Source organism: Ranitomeya imitator, chromosome 5 (genome assembly GCF_032444005.1).
Source record: "Ranitomeya imitator isolate aRanImi1 chromosome 5, aRanImi1.pri, whole genome shotgun sequence".
NCBI classification, from domain to species: Eukaryota; Metazoa; Chordata; class Amphibia; order Anura; family Dendrobatidae; genus Ranitomeya; species Ranitomeya imitator.
The window spans coordinates 83,512,360-83,535,042 of record NC_091286.1 but is presented as its reverse complement, the minus strand read 5'-3'; the positions used below and the strand labels follow the sequence as shown (position 1 = coordinate 83,535,042).

Sequence of the window (22,683 nt, the reverse complement as noted above, 5' to 3'; positions counted from 1 at the left end):
TAGTGTGGCAGTATTCATCCCCTGTATAACGTCTCTTCTACACTACGTTGTGTTCCCCATCGGCCCCAGGTATTTTTCTTCTGACACCTCTTAGTGCTCATGAAGTGTAACTTTTACAGTAGTGGAGAACTCTTGTAAATGAGATCATATTGTTATTCATTAAAGAATGACTGGTTAACACATACCTCTCATTTACAAAAATAAAAGTATATGTTCTGCTGATAGTTGTCGTATCAGTAAGCGCAGGGCCGCGCTTAGTAACCCGATGTTTACCCTGGTTACCAGCGTAAAAAAACAAACAGTACATACTTACATTCAGCTGTCTGTCCCTTGCCGTCTGGTTCCTGCACTGACTGCTGGCCGTAAAGTGAAAGTGAAAGCACAGCACAGCGGTGAGTCACACAGCGGTGACTCACCGCTGTGGCTGTGCTCTGCTTTCACTTTACGGCCAGCAGTCAGTGCAGGAACCAGAGGGCAAGGGACAGACAGCTGAATGTAAGTATGTACTGTTTGTTTTTTTACGCTGGTAACCAGGGTAAACATCGGGTTACTAAGCGCGGCCCTGCACTTAGTTACCCGATGTTTACCCTGGTTACCAGTGAAGACATCGCTGAATCGGTGTCACACACGCCGATTCAGCGATGTCTACGGGGAGTCCAGCGACGAAATAAAGTTCTGGACTTTCTTCCCCGACCAGCGATCTCCCAGCAGGGGCCTGATCGCTGCTGCCTGTCACACTGGACGATATCGCTAGCGAGGACGCTGCAACGTCACGGATCGCTAGCGATATCGTCTAGTGTGACAGTACCTTAAGAAAAGTGTTGGATTAGCAGTACAAAGTCTGTATTGTTACCCAAACCTCCTTTACCTTGTACTTTTCCACTTCCACTGCTCAGACTGCGCCGCCCCTGCAGTACGGTCTGGAGTTGGAGGGGTTCTGTCCCATCCGGTATCAGAGCTCATTCAGACATATGTAACATTCAGCCCGCAATGCACGGCACAGAATTATGTGTCACTGATGGCACTTCGTTTCAGGGAGGGGGCAGGGCTTGTGACAGTATTGTCTGAATTGGCAACGCAAATTATCTTTTGGTCTGAGCCAAAGTACAATAAAAATTAAGCTGAAAGTGGTTTTCCAGTTTTGGAAATTCAGCCTCCCAATCTGCAGTGAGTTTTAGAAAAGCAAACTGTGCATTACCCACCCACAACAGGTCCAGCACTGAGTCTCTATCGCTCCTCTACCCGTGTCTGTTCAGCTACATTACCACTATGAGCTTTTGCTGAGTTTTTGACGCTGCAGTATTTTTGCACCTATTATTTAAATTAGGTTACTTGCCTTTTTGTGAGTGTTATTTTACCATGCATTTTTATCGCATTTTTGATGCTGCGTTTTTTGTCTCTTGTTGGTGTCATGTCTTAAATAAAGCTGCTTTATTTTTTACATTTCCCGGTACTTGGTTGTGACAAAAGTTTATTGACATACTTAGATGCGGATTATATGTGTTTCTTATGTGTTTGGTGATCTGGCAAACAGGGCTGTGGAGTTGGTAAGCCAAACCTCCGACTTCTCAATTTCCATGACTCCGACTCCACCAAAATGGGCTCCGACTCCACGACTCTGACTCCACAGTCCTGCCAGGGCTGTGGAGTCGGTAAACCAAAACTCCAACTTCTCAATTTCCATGACTCCGACTCCACCAAAATGGGCTCTGACTCCACGACTCTGACTCCACAGACCTGCCAGAGCTGTGGAGTCAGTAAGCTAAACCTCCGACTTCTCAATTTCCATGACACCCGACTCCGACTCCACCAAAATGGGCTCCGACCCCACGACTCTGACTCCACAGACCTGCCAGAGCTGTGGAATCAGTAAGCCAAACCTCCGACTTCTCAATTTCCATGACACCCGACTTCGACTCCACCAAAATGGGCTCCGACTCCACGACTCTGACTCCACAGACCTGCCAGAGCTGTGGAGTCAGTAAGCCAAACCTCCGACTCCTCAATTTCCATGACACCCGACTCCGACTCCACCAAAATGGGCTCCAACCCCACGACTCTGACTCCACAGACCTGCCAGAGCTGTGGAATCAGTAAGCCAAACCTCCGACTCCTCAATTTCCATGACACCCGACTCCGACTCCACCAAAATGGGCTCCGACTCCACGACTCTGACTCCACAGACCTGCCAGAGCTGTGGAGTCAGTAAGCCAAACCTCCGACTCCTCAATTTCCATGACACCCGACTCCGACTCCACCAAAATGGGCTCCGACCCCACGACTCTGACTCCACAGACCTGCCAGAGCTGTGGAATCAGTAAGCCAAACCTCCGACTTCTCAATTTCCATGACACCCGACTCCGACTCCACCAAAATGTGCTCCGACCCCAAGACTCTGACTCCACAGACCTGCCAGAGCTGTGGAGTCGGTAAACCAAACTTCCGACTTCCCAATTTCCATGACACCCGACTCCGACTCCACAGCCCTGCTGGCAAAACCAAAGTCATATTCTTAATCAGCCCGTAAACATAATATAACACCGTTCAGACATCATTGGTTCCAAAATCACTTTATACCAGTGAACAGATTTAGATAGACAGAGAGACAGACATACATATAGACATACAGACAGACATATAGAGACAGACATATAGACATATAATTGCACAAATCCCCCCCGTGACATATTATAAAATTGCACCCCGTGGAGCTTATTGGACAGGTTTTATGATTAAATAAATAAGAAAACAATGTGAGGTCCTCCCTATTAGGTAAAGCAGACCCCTGGGCTTATATTATCAGGCTGGGAAGGTCCGCAGTCTCCCCAGAAGTGGCACATTACATTAGATTCGCCAATGCTGGCGCTGTGCCTTGTCTCTTTCCAGTTGCCCTGGTGCATTGGGAATCGGGATGGGAGTCGGCATTGATGTCAACTGTGAATTTTCCAAAAACACAGCTGATATCAAGTCCTGTTAGTAATGGAGAGTCGGTAACAAAAAAGAAAAAGACACAAACAAATACTTTATTGAAATAAAGACTCCCTCACAGTATCCGTCGTTCACCAATTCATTAAAGAAAAATAGTTCCCACGCAGGTCCCCGTAGTCTACCGAATCCATCTCCTAAATTCTCACTGCATCTTTCCTATGTAGTTTCGGGGGCATTGGCAAAATAGGAGCCCACTAGTAAATCAGTATCAATCAGTATAAACTGCTTATAAGAGCGATATCAGCTGTAGGAGCAGACGGCGTCACTCAGCGGCAGGCGGATTTAGGAACGAACCCGCTCAGAATTGAGACTCCTTAGTGCACCTTAAAGCAATATTAATATAGGGGAACCAAATAATTGAATAATGACTACACTAGCAAACCCTAGTGCTGTGAGACTCTTTTAAGTTTTTAATCAAACTTTAAGTGTGGGACTTTTAAAATTCAATAATAAAAGTGCCATTTTAATAAATTACTCCAATTGGATTAGACGTGGAATAGATTATATTAATATTGGAGATATCCATAAAACCAACCATTCAGTGAATTGATGATCCGTTCCCTTTCAGTCCCGATCTTACAATAGATAAGTTATTTCTTTAAAGCAGTAATATTCCATTTTTTTCTTGTAAGTCCGTCCATTTCCTTCAACATAATTTTCCGTATTGTAAGAAACTGCAGTGTTAAAACTGTGAGCGTGCACATGACGAGAGGAAGGTAATCCAATTCCCTACTCAGATCGCACAGATGAGCCGTAACAAGGTGACGGGAATCCCATTTGCATGTAAGACGTTTCATTCCATAAATCACAGTAATAAAGTGTCGCGTGCACATGTGCGTGCTTCCTAGTGCTCTGCATTTCCCAGAGAACTGCTGGGCGATAAAAAAATAGCTTTTTTTTTAATTAACGTGCCGACTTTCTTTGTTCTGTCTTTGCCTTTTCTGCATTGCAGCTGTCTTGGCAGCAAAAGGGTTATGCCAGCCTGGCGGCATGGGCGTTATTTGGGAGCTCCAGGGGCTGCCATCCTCTCACTACATTAGATATGGACACTAATTGGAACTAAACCGTTTCTGCCCTTTCCCACATCCCAGGCTTGTGGAGACGGGGTCATATGATCGGATGAAGCAGCTAGTGGTACCAGCCTGCCAGCGCCAGCATCCTCTCCTCTGCAGCGCCAACCTTCATAGCCTTCCCCCGGCTCACCCTGGGGACTTTGTGCTCTCCTTCTCCTGTCAGCACCGCACCTTCTTCCCCACGCAGGTAACCAAACTATGGTGACATATATTGATATTTTAATTTTTTTTTTTTGCAATATTCTTTAAAAAGATTTCATTATTTAACTAGGTATGCAACATCATCAAAAACTTACATATTTACAGTTCTAGAAACTTTTATTATATTTGATGTAATGTTTGTTGTTGTTTTCGTTTTTTTGTTTTTTTTTCGACCGACATCAAGGCACGATGAGTCGGGGATATTCCGAGAACAATAACTTTCCCTATGACAATAACCAGATGGTCTTGGACATGATTCTTTATTCACTGGTGGGGGTCCCTCAGCCAATTAATTGGGACAGCGTTGCAAGACTTGTTCCGGGATATTCCTCAAAAGAGGTAATTTTCTTGTCGATCTTGTATTCATCTTATTGGGAGAAGTTTGAAATGGTGCATTGGAGCAGTCAGGTCATTAAAGGGAACCTGTCACCTGAATTTAGCAGGACCGGTTTTCGGTCATATGGGTGGAGTTTTCGGGTGTTTGATTCACCCTTTCCTTACCTGCTGGCTGCATGCTGGCCGCAATATTGGATTGAAGTTCATTCTGTGTCCTCCATAGTACACGCCTGCACAAGGCAAGATTGACTTCAATCCAATATTACGGCCAGCATGCAGCCAGCAGGTAAGGAAAGGGTGAATCAAACACCCGAAAACTCCACCCATATGACCGAAAACCGGTCCTGCTAAATTCAGGTGACAGGTTCCCTTTAAGCATTGAAATTCAGGTTATTCAAATGTAGCTCCTGTGAAAAATCACTGTTTGGGTTGCCAACCTCACCCTCTATATATTCTATACTGTGCCATGTGTCAGATTCTGTGGAGCTGCAGCTTGGCCATTTTGGCAGCAATTTCACATTATAGTACCAACTCCTCCCCATTGTACGGTGCATACACTTCTCACCCCTCTCGCACTGCGGACACAAACCTACTTGACTCAGCGCAGAGGCTGCTGTAATCGCAGGATGCTTCACTTTCTAGCTATCTATGCAATTTGGGTAAGACATTCAAGTTATTTTAGATTTATTTCTTTTCTTTCTATCTATCTATCTATCTATCTATCTATCTATCTATCTATCTATCTATCTATCTCATATCTATCTATCTTATATCTATCTATCTATCTCATATCTATCTATCTATCTATCTATCTATCTATCTATCTATCTATCTATCATCTATCTATCTATCTCATATCTATTTATAATCTATCTATCTCATATCCATCTATCTAATATCTATCTATCTATCTATCTATCTATCTATCTATCTATCTATCTATCTATCTATCTATCTATCTATCTATCTCATATCTATCTATCTATCTCATATCTATCTATCTATCTATCTATCTATCTATCTATCTATCTATCTATCTATCTATCTATCTATCTATCTCATATCTATTTATAATCTATCTATCTCATATCCATCTATTTATCTATCTATCTATTTAACTATCTCATATCTATCTATTTATCTATCTCGTATCTATCTATTTATCTATCTAACTATCTCATATCTATCTATTTATCTATCTCATATCTATCTATTATCTATCTATCTATCTATCTATCTATCATCTATCTATCTCATATCTATCTATCTATCTCATATCTATCTATCTATCTATCTATCTATCTATCTATCTATCTATCTATCTATCTCATATCTATCTATCTCATATCTATTATCTATCTATCTATCTATCTATCTATCTATCTATCTATCTATCTATCTATCTATCTATCTATCTATCTATCTATCTATCTCATATCTATCTATCTCATATCTATTATCTATCTATCTATCTATCTATCTATCTATCTATCTATCTATCTATCTATCTATCTATCTATCTATCTATCTCTCTATCTCATATCTATCTAATATCTATCTATCTATCTAATATCTATCTATCTATCTATCTATCTATCTATCTATCTATCTATCTATCTATCTATCTATCTATCTCATATCTATCTATCTATCTATCTATCTATCTATCTATCTATCTATCTATCTATCTATCTATCTATCTCCTCATATCTATCTAATATCTATCTATCTATCTATCTATCTATCTATCTATCTATCTATCTATCTATCTATCTATCTATCTATCTATCTATCTATCTATCTATCTATCTATCTATCTTCTTTATTCCTTCTGCTCCTCCAGCTCACATTAGCAGTATTAAGAACTACATGGCTGCAATATTTCAAACTTTCTCCTAAGTTGCAGACTGTATTTTCAATTTTAGAAGTTATCGTATAATTTTGTGCAGTTAAAGCGATGAATTAAGGAGCCACAAACTGAAGAACATTGTCTATCCGCCAGTATCTTTAAGCGATACTTGCTATTCTCTCTCTCGCTGCTTGGATGCTGTTTAGCTTAGTTCGGCCATAGCTGTGATCAGTGACTACAGCTTGGCTGCATGTCCACACGCCGTCTGTGGTGGTCTGAGCCTCGTGTCCCGTCATTGGTTCAGATTGGTGTTTTCTCCCTCCTCCTGCAGCTCTGCCCCCTCTGATAGGCTTAGGTTTACATAAAACAGCCAATCTAATTTGATCACAAACTTAAAGGCATGTTGACGTATAAGCTCTAAATATCTAAAACCTACTTGTGTCTCCTGCAATTGCTGTATAACTTTATGGGGTCTAAGGGGTAAGGTTTCTCCTTGTGGAGAGTGACATACCAGCTCCGGCTTGTCAATGTAAGGAGGCTTATTCGCCGTGCAATGCTCCTCTGGGAAATTTTATATGCAAATTGCCTCTTCATAGAGAAAGAGGACTTGAACTCTATAGCGCCACCTGTTGGAAGACTAGTTAAGTGGTTGATTGTGACTTGTAGGATCGCTACTTCCAACAGGTGGCGCTATAGAGTTCAAGTCCTCTTCCTTTCTGAGGAGGCAATTTGCATATAACTTTATGGGGAGTTCACACTCTGATTACTGGTTTTAAACCCTATGGTTTTGCATTAAAATAATCATTTTGACCAAATGTTTCTAGCAATTCCTTGTCATACTGCCATACTTGGGGCACTTCATACATTGCAGTGTGATGCATTCTACTAGAAGCCACAGGAAAGCTAGGAGAAAGGACTATTAGAGGTTTGGCGAAAACTTGTTATGCACATATCCTCTTCATAGAAGAAGACAACTAGCACTCTGGTGCCACCTGTTGGGCTTAGCAATCCTAAAAGTCAATATTAACTCTTTAACCCCTTTACCCCCAAGGGTGGTTTGCACGTCAATGACCAGGCCAATTTTTACAATTCTGACCACTGTCCCTTTATGAGGTTATAACTCCGAAACGCTTCAACGGATCCTGGTGATTCTGACATTGTTTTCTCGTGACATATTGTACTTCATGATAGTGGTAAAATTTATTTGATAGTACCTGCGTTTATTTGTGAAAAAAACGGAAATTTGGCGAAAATTTTGAAAATTTCGCAATTTTCAAACTTTGAATTTTTATGCAATTAAATCACAGAGATATGTCACACAAAATACTTAATAAGTAACATTGCCCACATGTCTCCTTTACATCAGCATAATTTTGGAACCAAATTTTTTTTTTGTTAGGGAGTTATAAGGGTTAAAAGTTGACCAGCAATTTCTCATTTTTACAACACCATTTTTTTTTAGGGACCACGTCTCATTTGAAGTCATTTTGAGGGGTCTATATGATAGAAAATGCCCAAGTGTGACACCATTCTAAAAACTGCACCCCTCAAGGTGCTCAAAACCACATTCAAGAAGTTTATTAACCCTTCAGGTGTTTAATAGGAATTTTTGGAATGTTTAAATAAAAATGAACATTTAACTTTTTTACACAAAAAATTTACTTCAGCTCCAATTTGTTTTATTTTACCAAGGGTAACAGGAGAAAATGGACCCCAAAAGTTGTTGTCCAATTTGTCTTGAGTACCCTGATACCCCAAATGTGGCAGTAAACCACTGTTTGGGCGCATGGGAGAGCTCGGAAGGGAAGGAGCGCCGTTTGACTTTTCAATGCAAAATTGACAGGAATTGAGATGGGACGCCATGTTGCGTTTGGAGAGCCCCTGATGTGCCTAAACATTAAAACCCCCCACAAGTGACACCATTTTGGAAAGTAGACCCCCTAAGGAACTTATCTGGATGTGTGGTGAGCACTTTGACCCACCAAGTGCTTCACAGAAGTTTATAATGCAGAACCGTAAAAATAAAAAATCATATTTTTTCACAAAAATTATATTTTTGCCCCCAATTTTTTATTTTTCCAAGGGTAAGAGAAGAAATTGGACCTCAAAAGTTGTTGTCCAATTTGTCCTGAGTACGCTGATACCCAATATGGGGCAGTAAACCACTGTTTGGGCGCATGGGAGAGCTCGGAAGGGAAGGAGCGCCGTTTGACTTTTCAATGCAAAATTGACAGAAATTGAGATGGGACGCCATGTTGCGTTTGGAGAGCCACTGATGTGCCTAAACATTGAAACCCCCCACAAGTGACACCATTTTGGAAAGTAGACCCCCTAAGGAACTTATCTAGAGGTGTGGTGAGCACTTTGACCCACCAAGTGCTTCACAGAAGTTTATAATGCAGAACCGTAAAAATAAAAAATCATATTTTTTCACAAAAATTATATTTTTGCCCCCAATTTTTTATTTTTCCAAGGGTAAGAGAAGAAATTGGACCTCAAAAGTTGTTGTCCAATTTGTCCTGAGTACGCTGATACCCCATATGTGGGGGGGAACCACCGTTTGGGCGCATGGGAGGGCTCGGAAGGGAAGGAGCGCCATTTGGAATGCAGACTTAGATGGAATGGTCTGCAGGCGTCACATTGCGTTTGCAGAGCCGCTAATGTACCTAAACAGTAGAAACCCCCCACAAGTGACACCATTTTGGAAAGTAGACCCCCTAAGGAACTCATCTTGATGTGTTGTGAGAGCTTTGAACCCCCAAGTATTTCACTACAGTTTATAACGCAGAGCCGTGCAAATAAAAAATCTTTTTGTTTTCCCACAAAAATTATTTTTTAGCCCCCAGTTTTGTATTTTCCCAAGGGTAACAGGAGAAATTGGTCCACAAAAGTTGTTGTCCTATTTGTCCTGAGTACGCTGATACCCCATATGTTGGGGTAAACCCCTGTTTGGGCACACAGGAGAGCTCGGAAGGGAAGGAGCACTGTTTTACTTTTTCAACGCAGAATTGGCTGGAATTGAGATCGGACGCCATGTCGTGTTTGGAGAGCCCCTGATGTGCCGAAACAGTGGAAACCCCCCAATTATAACTGAAACCCTAATCTAAACACACCCCTAACCCTAATTCCAACGGTAACCCTAACCACACCTCTAACCCTGACACACCCCTAACCCTAATCCCAACCCTATTCCCAACTGTAAATGTAATCTAAACCCTAACCCTAACTTTAGCCCCAACCCTAACTGTAGCCCCAACCCTAATCCTAACCCTAGCCCTAACCCTAGCCCTAACCCTAGCCCTAACCCTAGCCCTAATCCTAGCCCTAATCCTAGCCCTAACCCTAGCCCTAACCCTAGCCCTAACCCTAGCCCTAACCCTAACCCTAGCCCTAACCCTAACCCTAGCCCTAACCCTAGCCCTAACCCTAGCCCTAATGGGAAAATGGAAATAAATACATTTTTTTTTATTTTTCCCTAACTAAGGGGGTGATGAAGGGGGGTTTGATTTACTTTTATAGCGAGTTTTTTAGCGGATTTTTATGATTGGCAGCCGTCACACACTGAAAGACCCTTTTTATTGCAAAAAATATTTTTTGCAATACCACATTTTGAGAGCTATAATTTTTCCATATTTTGGTCCACAGAGTCATGTGAGGTCTTGTTTTTTGCGGGACGAGTTGACGTTTTTATTGAAAACATTTTTGGGCATGTGACATTTTTTGATCGCTTTTTATTCCGATTTTTGTGAGGAAGAATGACCAAAAACCAGCTATTCATGAATTTCTATTGGGGGAGGCGTTTATACCGTTCCGTGTTTGGTAAAATTGATAAATCAGTTTTATTCTTCGGGTCAGTACGATTACAGCGATACCTCATTTATATCATTTTTTTTATGGTTTGGCGCTTTTATACGATAATAACTATTTTACAGAAAAAATAATTATTTTTGCATCGCTTTATTCTCAGGACTATAACTTTTTTATTTTTTTGCTGATGATGCTGTATGGCGGCTCGTTTTTTGCGGGACAATTTGACGCTTTCAGTGGTACCATGGTTATTTATATCTGTCCTTTTGATCGCGTGTTATTCCACTTTTTGTTCGGCGGTATGATAAAGCGTTGTTTTTTGCCTCGTTTTTTTTTTTTTTTCTTACGGTGTTTACTGAAGGGGTTAACTAGTGGGACAGTTTTATAGGTCGGGTCGTTACGGACGCGGCGATACTAAATATATGTACTTTTATTGGGTTTTTTTTATTATTTAGATGAAGAAATGTATTTATGGGAATAATATATTTTTTATTTTTTTTTAATTATTTTGGAATATTTTTTTTAATTTTTTTTTTACACATTTTGAAAAATTTTTTTTAACTTTTTTACATTGTCCCAGGGGGGGACATCACAGATCAGTGATCTGACAGTTTGCATAGCACTCTGTCAGATCACTGATCTGACATGCAGCGCTGCAGCCTTCACAGTGCCTGCTCTGAGCAGGCTCTGTGAAGCCACCTCCCTCCCTGCAGGACCCGGATCCGCGGCCATCTTGGATCCGGGGCTAGAGCAGGGAGGGAGGGAGGTGAGACCCTCGCAGCAACGCGATCACATCGCGTTGCTACGGGGGGCTCAGGGAAGCCCGCAGGGAGCCCCCTCCCTGCGGGAAGCTTCCCTATACCGCCGGCACATCGCGATCATGTTTGATCGCGGTGTGCCAGGGGTTAATGTGCCGGGGGCGGTCCGTGACCGCTCCTGGCACATAGTGCCGGATGTCAGCTGCGATAAGCAGCTGACACCTGGCCGCGATCGGCCGCGCTCCCCCCGTGAGCGCGGCCGATCGGCTATGACGTACTATCCCGTCCAGGGTCAGATAAGCCCAGGGCACCTCGATGGAATAGTACGTCTAAGGTCACAGAGGGGTTAATAAGCCTCATGATTTAGAATTGAAACGCCAAACCAGATACTCCATTTGCAGACACGTGTTTCAGGGTGTTTACCCCTCATCAGTGTACTGCAGAGAAGTCGTGTGGTAAGGCTTGTCACGGGTCAATATTGACTTTTAAGATTACTACTTCCAGTAGGTGGCACTAGAGTTCTAGTCCTCTTTGTCTATTTGCATAGTTCATTTCACAGAGGAGCAATGCATGGCCTATACGTCTCCTTACACCGGCTAGGCACTCTCCAAAAAGATAATCCCTTAGGCCCCTTTCACATGTGGCGCTTTCCATCTATGTTTTTCTCCGAAACGCTGCAGTGTTTCATAGTAAGGCTCTATTCACATGGCCATTAGTTAATTCTGGAAATGGAAGTGTCATAAAATCTCTTCCATTTACCTCCTTTCCAGATGCTATTAGTCTGCACAACATTCTTGTGTGGACAGATCCGTCTCTTTTTTTATTATTGAAGCCTTTGGAAAATAAATGGATGGACCTTTGTAAATGGATCCATTTGTTTTTAGCACCGCACATCCCCAGAACTTTAGAGTTGTTCAGTGACACCTCCAGTCAAAGCAGATCCGATCCAAACGGAACACGAATCGATGCAAAATGGAAACCAAAGTGTCGTTTTTAAACAGATCTTTCTCCTTCGCCTCATTGGGGGACACAGGACCACGGGTTATGCTGCTGTCACTAGGAGGCTGACACTAAGCTGAGACAAAAAAAAGGTTAGCTCCTCCCCTGCAGTATACACACTCACGCTGGCTTCCAGAGACCCAGTTCAAGCTTAGTGTTAGGCACACTGATTTTTAATCTCACGGATTTTTTTCTTTTTAACTCTCCTATTCCTATTCCGGACGAAGGGGGCGACGGATTCTTTCAAGGTCCGATCTCCCCCGAACCAGCAACAGGCGAGCACGGGAGTTTCACCTCACCGTATCCTCTCCTGCGACATGGGAGCCACTGCCTGAGCTGACCTTTTTTTGGGCGACGGTCTTTTCCCTAAAAGGGCGCCGATCTCCCCACTTTATACAGACGAGCACTGGTGTTTTACCTCCAGTATCCTCCTCTGCAGCCAGGCTTTTTATTGCCGGACATCTGCCCTGTCCACCAGGTTTTACCCTCGGCTGTACAGAGGCTCTATTTCCGTGGCGTCCGTGCAGCCCCCACTGCATCACCAATGCCTATGCGTGATTCAGGTGGTGGACGGTTCCTCTCCACCCCCCGGTCTGGGGCTGGTGGATGGAGGCTTCCCAACCTCTGCACCGTCCCTGCCATTCCAAGGCACCTCTCACCTCCTCGGGGTAAGTGTCTCGTGGGGGATGTGGGGGGTCCCCGGTTTTGCGGTCCGGAGGGCTCCTCCTAAGTAGCGGCACATCGGTTGGCTGAAGCCGCAGATTCCCTCTATTTTTCGGCATTTTGCGGCCGCGCCGGACCGAAGCCGCAAATTTAGTCCCCGACTTCGGCCTAGCCGCTGGACGCTGCCGATAGACTCCGCCCACCCCTGCGCGTCATCGGCGGCGCCGCCCCCCGGTCCTGGCGCTTCTCGCAGCCTCCGAGATCTCTCTCCTGATCTCGGCGGCCATCTTGGTCCCTCACTGCACGCCGCAGCTCCAGCTCTGCCGCAGCTCCTAGGTGTCACAGCGCCCACGTGCAGCCAATTTCCCCACTCAGACAACACAGTTCGTCTTCTCAGGACAGCGGGACACAGGACCTGGGTAAGGAGACCTCGTCAGCCTCTCCTCTGCAGCGTCGCCCTCTGCTTCCATAGATTATAGACTCTGTGGTCTATTTTTTTGCATTAGAACCATGTCCCAGTCAAGGTCTAAAAAATCCTCTAAGGTGCATACGACCTTTTTTTCTGCGTGTACCACCTGCCAGGCCCCACTTCCTAGGCCTCAAAGTTCTCCCCTCTGCTCTGCCTGCGATGCTCCATGTGCCCAGGAGCCCTCCACCGCCACCGACCCTGGTGTACCTAGTCCACCCCGTGGGTCGCTTCACTTTCGCAGTCCGTGGATTTTTTAGCCAACGCCATCAAATCCATTCAAAATCCTCCCGGGGAACGGGGCAATCCGTTACAGGTGTTGAGAGATCCCTCCATAGCAGGGGAATCATCGGTCAGCAGGGGCCGCTCTCTCCATAAAGAGGCACGGTCATCCAGAAAACGGATTCGCACTACCTCTCCTGAGCGCTCACCTCGCCACTCAGACACTGGCAGCTCCACCTCTCGCTCACCCTCTTTGGGGGCTCGCAGCGTTCACGACTCTGAACATGAGTCCGAGGTATCATTGGACCCGGAGGCTCCGGAGTTCAGAGCTACGGTTGACTCCCTCATTGTAGCAGTCAATCACGCACTTAAGGTGGATGATGACTCTAATTCCGCTCCGGAACACGCGGTCTCTTTTACCAGAACCAAGCGTTCCCACAAAACTTTTGCCTCTCACCCAGCTTTTCTGGATATAGTCAGGCGACACAGGGAGCGTCCAGATAAGCGTTTCACGGGTAAGAAGGACCTGGTATCGAAGTATCCCTTCTCAGCAGATCTCGTGAAAGACTGGACGGATCCTCCTATAGTAGATCCTCCGGTCTCGCGCCTGGCTTCTAAAACGCTTCTTTCAATCCCGGACGGCGCTTCAATTAAGAGTCCCACTGAACGCCAGCTAGACTCTCTAGCTTGCTCAGTGTACGAAGCCTCAGGCTCTTCCCTATTCCCCTCCTTCGCCGCGGCTTGGGTGGCCAAGGCAATGGTTTCCTGGGCGGATGCTCTAGCGAAATCCATTCACGAACAGGACCTCCCGTCTGAGATGGCGGACCTGGCTAAACAGATAGCCATGGCTAGTGATTATGTGATGTACGCATCCCTCGATGCGGCGAATTGCGCAGCATCGGCGGCTTCTAACGCCATCGCTATCAGAAGGGCTGTTTGGCTCAGAGAGTGGCGCGCAGATTCCTCCTCTAAAAAATCTCTGATCTCTCTCCCTTTTCAAAGCGGGCGCCTTTTCGGTGAAAAGCTTGACCAGCTTATTTTCGACGCCACAGGGGGAAAGAGCAAGTTCCTTCCCCAACAGAGGCCCAAGGCGGCTTTCCAGCGCCAGCCTTACTTTCGCTTTCAGCCCTTTCGTACCAGCCCAGCCTGGTCCAATCCTACCGGTCTTTCCAGATCGGACCGATCCGCTTGCACAGACAGAGACGCTCGTCCCTCCTTCAGGCCGAATCCTTCCTGGCGCGGAAAACCGAGGCAGCCCAGAACCAGAGGTTCCAGACCCCCCAGATTCCCGTCTCAATGACTCGGGAACGGCGCCAGTCGATACCACCAGAGTAGGCGGACGTCTACTCCTTTTTCAGCAAGCCTGGCTCTCCGTCGTTCACGACGAATGGGTCAGGGATCTGGTATCGTCTGGCTACAAAATAGAGTTCTCCGCTCCTCCTCCAACTCGGTTTTTCCCCTCTTGTCTCCCCAGTTCGGGAGCTCAGTCTCGCGCCCTCCTTTGCGCCATTCACTCCCTCCGCCAGAGCGGGGTCATTGTTCCGGTCCCGAAACACGAGAGGTTCAAAGGTTTCTACTCAAACCTCTTCGTCGTGCCAAAGAAGGACGGAAAAGTGCGCCCCATTTTGGATCTGAAGCTCCTGAACAAGTGCGTAAGAGTACGGCACTTCAGGATGGAATCGCTCAGGTCGGTCATCTCTTCGATGGAAAGAGGGGAATTCTTGGCATCGATAGACATCAAGGATGCCTATCTTCACATTCCGATATTCCCGCCTCATCAGAGGTTCCTCCGCTTTGCCGTTCTGGAGTACCACTTCCAGTTCACGGCCTTACCCTTCGGTCTTGCCACGGCGCCCAGGGTATTCACCAAGGTCATGGCGGCTGTCATGGCCATCCTTCATTCTCGAGGAGTCGTCGTGTTACCTTACTTAGACGATCTCCTCATAAAGGGCCCGTCTTTTCAGGCCTGCGAGTCAAGCGTCCACATTTCCCTGGATTCTCTTTCTCGCCTGGGCTGGTTGATCAACTTGGACAAGTCCTCTCCCGTTCCTGCCCGTCGGATCTCCTTTCTGGGAATGATCCTGGACACTTCAAGGGGGCTGGTCTTGCTTCCTCGGTCCAAGGCCCAAGCGCTTCAGCAGGGAGCCCGAACTCTCTGCCATCCTCGTCCGCGAACCATTTGGTTCGCCATGAAGATCCTGGGAAAGATGGTTGCAGCAATCAAAGTGGTTCCTTTTGCTCAACTCCATCTCCGTCCCTTGCAACAGGCTTTGCTGGACAACTGGGACAGGAGTCTCCCATCTCTTGACCGTCCTTGCCCCCTGTCCCCGCGGGTCAGACAATCTCTCGTATGGTGGACCCTGGGTCCATCTCTTCTCCAGGGGAAGTCATTCCTCCCGATCCGCTGGTTAGTGGTAACCACCGACGCCAGTCTTCTCGGCTGGGGGGCGGTGTTTCTTCACCACTCTGCCCAGGGCCGTTGGACAGTTCGGGAATCCAGACTCCCCATCAACATCCTGGAGATTCGTGCTATCAGACTTGCCCTGAGTCGCTTTCACGCCCTGCTCGCGGGTCACCCAATACGAGTCCAATCGGACAACGTCACGGCGGTGACTTACATCAACCACCAGGGGGGTACCCGCAGCAGGGCGGCGATGCAGGAAGTCTCTCACATCCTTCGTTGGGCCGAAACCAACCATTCCTCCATCTCTGCGGTGCACATTCCGGGAGTCGAGAACTGGGCGGCGGACTTCCTGATCCGCCAGGGCCTTGCCTCGGGGGAGTGGGAACTCCACCCAGAGGTATTTCGTCAGATCTGTCTTCGCTGGGGGACCCCGGACGTGGATCTGATGGCGTCCAGATTGAACGCCAAGGTCCACAACTTCATTGCACGTTCTCGGGATCCCCAGGCCATAGGAGTAGACGCGCTGATTTCTCCGTGGCATCAGTTTCAGCTCCCATACGTGTTTCCTCCCCTTCCCTTACTGCCGAAGGTGATCCGAAAGATCAAGACGGAGGGAGTTCCGGTCATTCTGGTCGCCCCAGACTGGCCTCGCCGCGCTTGGTACACAGAACTCGTTCAGCTTGTAGCCGACGTTCCCTGGCGGTTACCAGACCGCCCAGACCTGCTTCACCAAGGTCCGATCTACCACCAGAGCTCAGGGGCCCTACGTTTAACGGCGTGGCTGTTGAAACCTGGATTCTAACTCGTGCCGGTTTCTCTCAGCAGGTCATTCCCACCATGTTAAGTGCTCGCAAGGCGTCTTCCGCCTCCATTTACCACCGCGTCTGGAAAACATTCTTCTCATGGTGCAGGCTCCGAGGGCACCCTCCGCTCGCTTTCTCTATCCCTTGCATCTTGAATTTCCTTCAATCTGGTCTGGACTCCGGCTTGGCCCTGAGTTCCCTCAAGGGTCAGATCTCAGCGTTATCCGTGCTGTTCCAGCGTAGGATCGCCGCCAACCTTCAGGTCAAGACCTTCATTCAGGGAGTCTCCCATGTGGTTCCCCCCTACAGGATGCCGTTAGAGACCTGGGATCTCAACTTGGTCCTGGGGGTTCTTCAGGAACCTCCGTTCGAACCCCTTCAAGACGTTCCGCTCTCTGTCCTCTCATGGAAGGTTGCCTTCCTGGTAGCGGTGACGTCCATCAGAAGGGTTTCAGAGCTCGCCGCTTTATCCTGCCGAGCACCTTTCCTTGCCTTTCATCAGGACAAGGTAGTCCTACGCCCTTCCCCGGCGTTTCTTCCGAAGGTGGTCTCATCTTTTTATCTTAACGAGGACATCATTCTTCCCTCCTTTTGCCCGCAGCCCAAACATAGGGTCGAGAAGGCTCTCCATACTCTGGACATGGTACGGGCCCTCAAGAGGTACATTTCCAGAACGGCTCATTTCAGAAAATCGGACGCCCTTTTCGTGCTCCCGGAGGGTCACAGAAAGGGTTTGGCTGCGTCTAAATCCACGATAGCCAGATGGATCCGATCCGCTATCCAGGAATCCTATCGGGTCAGGGGCAGTCCTATCCCGGCGGGGATTAGAGCTCACTCCACTCGGTCGATGGGTGCTTCCTGGGCCATCCGGCACCAGGCAACAGCGGAGCAGGTTTGCAAGGCCGCAACGTGGTCCAGCCTGCATACTTTCACAAAGCATTACAATGTCCACATTCACTCCTCTGCGGACGCGGCCCTTGGCAGGCGTATCCTGCAAGCGGCCGTGGCGCATTTGTAGTCAGATGGTACACGGAGTTATTTGGTTGTATTGTTTCCCTCCCAGGGACTGCTTTGGGACGTCCCATGGTCCTGTGTCCCCCAATGAGGCAAAGGAGAAATAGGGATTTTTGTGTGTACTCACCGTAAAATCCTTTTCTCCGAGCCACTCATTGGGGGACACAGCACCCACCCTGGTAGCCTTACGGCTCGTTACCTTTTTTGGTCTTTGACTGTTTGTTTGACATGTTATATTCTAATGTTACTTGATATATTGTTGTTATTATCCTACTGCTTTTGCACTGAACTGGGTCTCTGGAAGCCAGCATGAGGGTGTATACTGCAGGGGAGGAGCTAACCTTTTTTTGTCTCAGCTTAGTGTCAGCCTCCTAGTGACAGCAGCATAACCCATGGTCCTGTGTCCCCCAATGAGTGGCTCGGAGAAAAGGATTTTACGGTGAGTACACACAAAAATTCCTATTTTCTGTACTTTTTTCTTTTCTTTTTTTTTTTTAAAGATGGATCCATTTACAAACAGAAACTTTGGTTGCATTTTGCATCCATTTCTAAGGCTATGTGCGCACGTCGCGGATTTGCCTGTGGAATTTTCCGTGCGGATTCTGCATCTCTTGGCAGAAAACGCAAGTCAAAATCTGCACTTTTTTTGTGTGGATTTCATGCGTTTTTACCCCTGCATTTTCCTATAATGGAATGGGTGCAGAAACGCACAAAGAAGTGACGCGCTCCTGCTTTTAATCCACTGCGGATTCCGTGTGGAATTTTCCGCACCATTAGCACAACATTCTTATTTTCCCATTGATTTACATTGTACTGTAAATCATATGCGGTTCTGCAGCGCTTCTCCTCGGAAAAAACACTGCGGATCCGCAGGAAATCCACAACGTGTGCACACAGCCTAACTATTGTAGAGGGTGGTGTTTTTTTTTTTTTTTCTTTAATTCTGGATTTGTTAACAAAGGGATAAAAAACTGGAATTGTAAAGAAAGCCTAAAACGTGTCTGGTGGCACATTCACGGGCCAAGTGCGACGTCAATCAGCTGAATATTGGCATGATTGGCTCCATACTGTGCCCCGTCCTGATGGCTAGAAAGCATCCGGGCACAGCGTAGTTACGTATAACATTGTTTTCTCCTGTTACTGATCACTGCTGTCCGTGACTGACGCATGCTATGGATGATAATTATCACCTCTAGCACGCTCTTTTACTTATATAGCGAATCTGGACCTGACAAGTTCACTTTAACATTTCTTATCAATAATTTGATTTCAGCAAGTCATAGAAAGCATGAATTATTAATATTCTGAAGCTTACATGTCTCCAGCTGTCCCTGCTTATGAGTCAGTAGAGCGTGACATCTCCGGCCCCGCAGGTGGCCGTCATCCTCCTTAAATTCTCATTTTGCATGTGAGTCAGTGCAGCTGTCCTGAGCTCACAATGCTGCATTACGCTCCCACCCATTATAAGATGTTATATGAGTATTACCCCTCGTCGATGCCGTTATCAGGGACAGGATTACCCCAATATCTAAGTCTAATTTTCTGCATCCCAGGATCACAATAGATAACATATAGTGGGAGTGACGGCTGTATTTGTCTTCACAGTGTGCCAAACGATTTGAGGACATAAAAAGTAGCGGGAGCTCCCCAGTGGACAACCAGTACAGTCCTCTGCTGGCAGCGGGCGGGACGCCTCTGGAAAGCCTGGCAACGTACATCAGATCTTCCCTGCTCGACCCAGCGGAGGAACCTGAGGATGTGGCAGCGGGACAAGGCATCAACTCCCTCACAGGTGACCTGCGGCACAGTCACACTAAGTGTCATACATGTGAATGATGCCTATGCCAAAGTTAAAGAATAAATCAAATTTCATTTTTTTAATATTTTTTTTTTCTAGCATGAAAAGTTGTGAATGTTTGCAAATCATTTTATTAGAGGATTTGGCTTCATTCTTTTTGAACTATCAGTAGGGGAGTATTAGGCAAGGTGAATAAATATATACCCTTCAAATAAATATTTATTAGATTGTATTGAGAACACCAAAAATCCAGTACAGTAAAAAAAAAAAAAAAAGATTCTATATAGAGTAGTCAGGATGATAGACAGATAATCATCGGTGTAGATCTATCCAAAATGAGTCTACACCGTTGATTATATGTCTATATCAGCTATAAGTCACCCAGATATATTATTCAATAAAGACATTTTTGTACCGCACAGGATTTTTTAGTTTTTTTAATAGCATCTAATAAATATTTGTTTTTTAGCGTATATGTGTTTGATTTTTTTTTTTCCTCATTCCTCTAAAAGATGGTTGTTGGTGGCTTTCAAATCCTTGCTTTTTCCCAGCCCATGTGCCTGCCATCGGCTACATCGATATCACATTGTTCTCATTTGGAGTACCGATGATGGCAGTGATCAGTCAGCACTAGTGATGAGCGAAAATACTCGTTGCTCGGGTTTTCCAGAGCACGCTCGTGTGGTCCCCGAGCATTTATGACTGCTCGGAGATTTAGTTTTCATTGCGGCAGCTGAATGATTTACAGCTACTAGCCAGGCTGAGTACATGTGGGGGTTGCCTGGTTGCTAGGGAATCCCCACATGTAATCAAGCTGGCTAGTAGCTGTAAATCATGCTGCTGAGGCGATGAAAACTGAATCTCGGAGCAGTCATAAATACTCGGGGACCACACGAGCGTGCTCCAGAAAACCCGAGCAACGAGTACACTCGCTCATCACTAGTCAGCACCTGTCTCCTCCTCTGAGTGATCTTTTTCTTATGGGTGCAATCTCCAGCAGCAGGCGGGACGGACCCTCGCTGCCCCCTCTACAGGACGCTGCGATGGAAGCATTGGGTTTCCTTCCACAAGCACCCTGTCCTCATTATATCCCTCCCCCAAGCGGTGCATACAGGAGCTTCCAATACAGTATAGCGGGGGCAGTCACTGAGGGTCTGTTTAGTGACACATGTGGCAGACATTATTTATTATACTGGGGTGTAAGGCGATACTATTGTGGGGTAAACCGATGTGACAGGAGCGCTGGCTAAGTTCACTAACTCTGGGGAGAAGCTGCTGCAGGAGATTGTTTTGGTAATTAGAAGACAAGAAAGGACACCGATCACTGCCATCATCTGTACTCCCAATAAGTCCATTCTGAGATCTATGGTGGTAAATAATCGGGGGAATATGAAGGGTTTAGAAACCTTTTACATGTCCTTTTTTTACAGGAATGAAGGCAAATTCCCTAATAAAGTGATTTGGGAAGTTTCATAACTTTCCATCGTGGACAAAATTATGTCAAAAGAATGAAAGTGTGGCTGCTCGTTAACGCTTCTTCAATGTGTATAGACCGGGCATCAGCCATGCCAACTGTTCTGTGTCCAGACTTTGATGAGTCGCCCCGTCTCCCTATTTCCTAACAGTCAGGCTGGGTCTACACGGGGATCATAAGTGTTGTATGGCAGCGATTCTCAGATAAGTTGCGTAACTGAAGATACCTGTGAAACTTGTCTGTGACGTGCTATCAGGCAACTATTTTAAAGCTGTGATTTTGCTGTAAAGAAAAACACAGATAAATCGCTTTGTAAAGTGGCCGGTGCATTTGAGTTGCGTTGAAGTCTATGACAAGAAACTTGCAACCATTGACCAGGCGATGAACGCATTTGGAAACATTTGCGTCTTTGTGTCGCAGTCACGGTAGGTCACAGGTCGCAGCGCGAGATCATAGGAGATCATTAGATGCGATGTTGCAATGCGACACCTTATTGTTGCATGACACCTGTCGCCATGTAGTCTCTGCACACTGTCAGCAGTTATTAACAGCTCATTACATCCCTGAAATCTCTGTAGTTTAAACGCATTCAGATTATTTAGGTCAATTCATAGAAAAGTTGGACGTTATGATCTTGCTTGTACCTACAAGGCTAGCTTCACGTGTTTCGGCCACACACGAGGGGCGTCCTGAGATGCCACTGATACAGAGCTGACTGCTGATCGCAGTTTGGTAATTAATGGTAACAGTTCAGATGTTAACAATCAATGTCGCTGATTGCCATGTCATATGCAGGCCGGACTGGGATGCTAAGGGCCCACCAGTAACACTGAGTCTGGTGGCCCACTGTTCAGCTATGTGCAGATATCCCTTTACCCTCACTCACAAATTTGTCTCTAATTCTATGTAATAATAAACGAGGTAGTTTGCTAAATGAATGTTGAGATGATGCCCTTGTCTGTACATGGTGAAACATGTATGGTGCCAACTACTTCTCACATAGGTGCAGTGGATAGCTCCTCCCTGCATGGGGGCCCACCGGAGGATCCTCCTCTTCTCCTGCCGGCCAGTCCGAGCCTGGTCATATGTGACCATCGCATTGCAGTTACGTTTTGACATGTTATCCTAGCTGTACTATTATAAGGTTATCAAGATAAGTGGTCCTCACTGGGCAGCAAATATAGTAGCAGTCCTCTCCCATATGGCAGGTTCATATAGTTTTTTGGGGGGGAGGATTTAAAGGAAACCTGTTACCTGATTCTTGCTGCGCTAAATCCCGGGAAGCGTCAATTAGAGCCTAGATGCAAGATTCCAGCCAGGTACTGTATATTTTCATTTGAAATGCTCCGACTTTTCAGAGAAAATATACTTTGAAGAGCCCAGACGGCTCTTGCCGGTGCCGATGCACGCGATTGACAGGTTTCTACCATAGCGAGAGACCCGTCATTCATCTAGAACAGTCCTGGGAAGAGGCAGCCAGAAGCAGAGCCGGATTATTCTCATGTCCGACTATGGTCTCCGGTCACATCGTTAAACTATAAGCCTGAGAAGGTCAAATAATTGAATGGGAGTTAAATATATATGTATTTACATAATCTCCCATAAGTAATATATAATAATTCGATAAATCTTTATTTGAAGAAATTACATAGCAAAAAAGACTAGACATAAAAACATTTTAAAGGAGATAAACTGCAGAATATAAAGGCTGGTGTACAACAAGATACATGCATTTCACAAGAATGCTCATCAATTAATAATATAATTATATTGATCGATATGGAGAAGAAATATGTATATACTGTATACCGTACATTGTCAACTACTT

General features: G+C 45.8%; 1 protein-coding gene across 2 annotated transcripts in view; it reads left to right on the top strand.

Annotated features, from left to right (window-relative positions):
* Nucleotides 1-22,683, top strand: part of SANBR (SANT and BTB domain regulator of CSR) — a 77,277-nt gene that overhangs the window by 9,431 nt on the left and 45,163 nt on the right. For both annotated transcript variants that reach the window (XM_069768892.1, XM_069768891.1), the window contains exons 2-4: nt 4,080-4,248; nt 4,447-4,601; nt 19,189-19,375. In XM_069768892.1, the coding sequence (XP_069624993.1) occupies nt 4,452-4,601; nt 19,189-19,375 (337 nt within the window). In that variant the 5' untranslated portion in view covers nt 4,080-4,248; nt 4,447-4,451. The remainder of the gene's footprint in view (nt 1-4,079; nt 4,249-4,446; nt 4,602-19,188; nt 19,376-22,683) is intronic.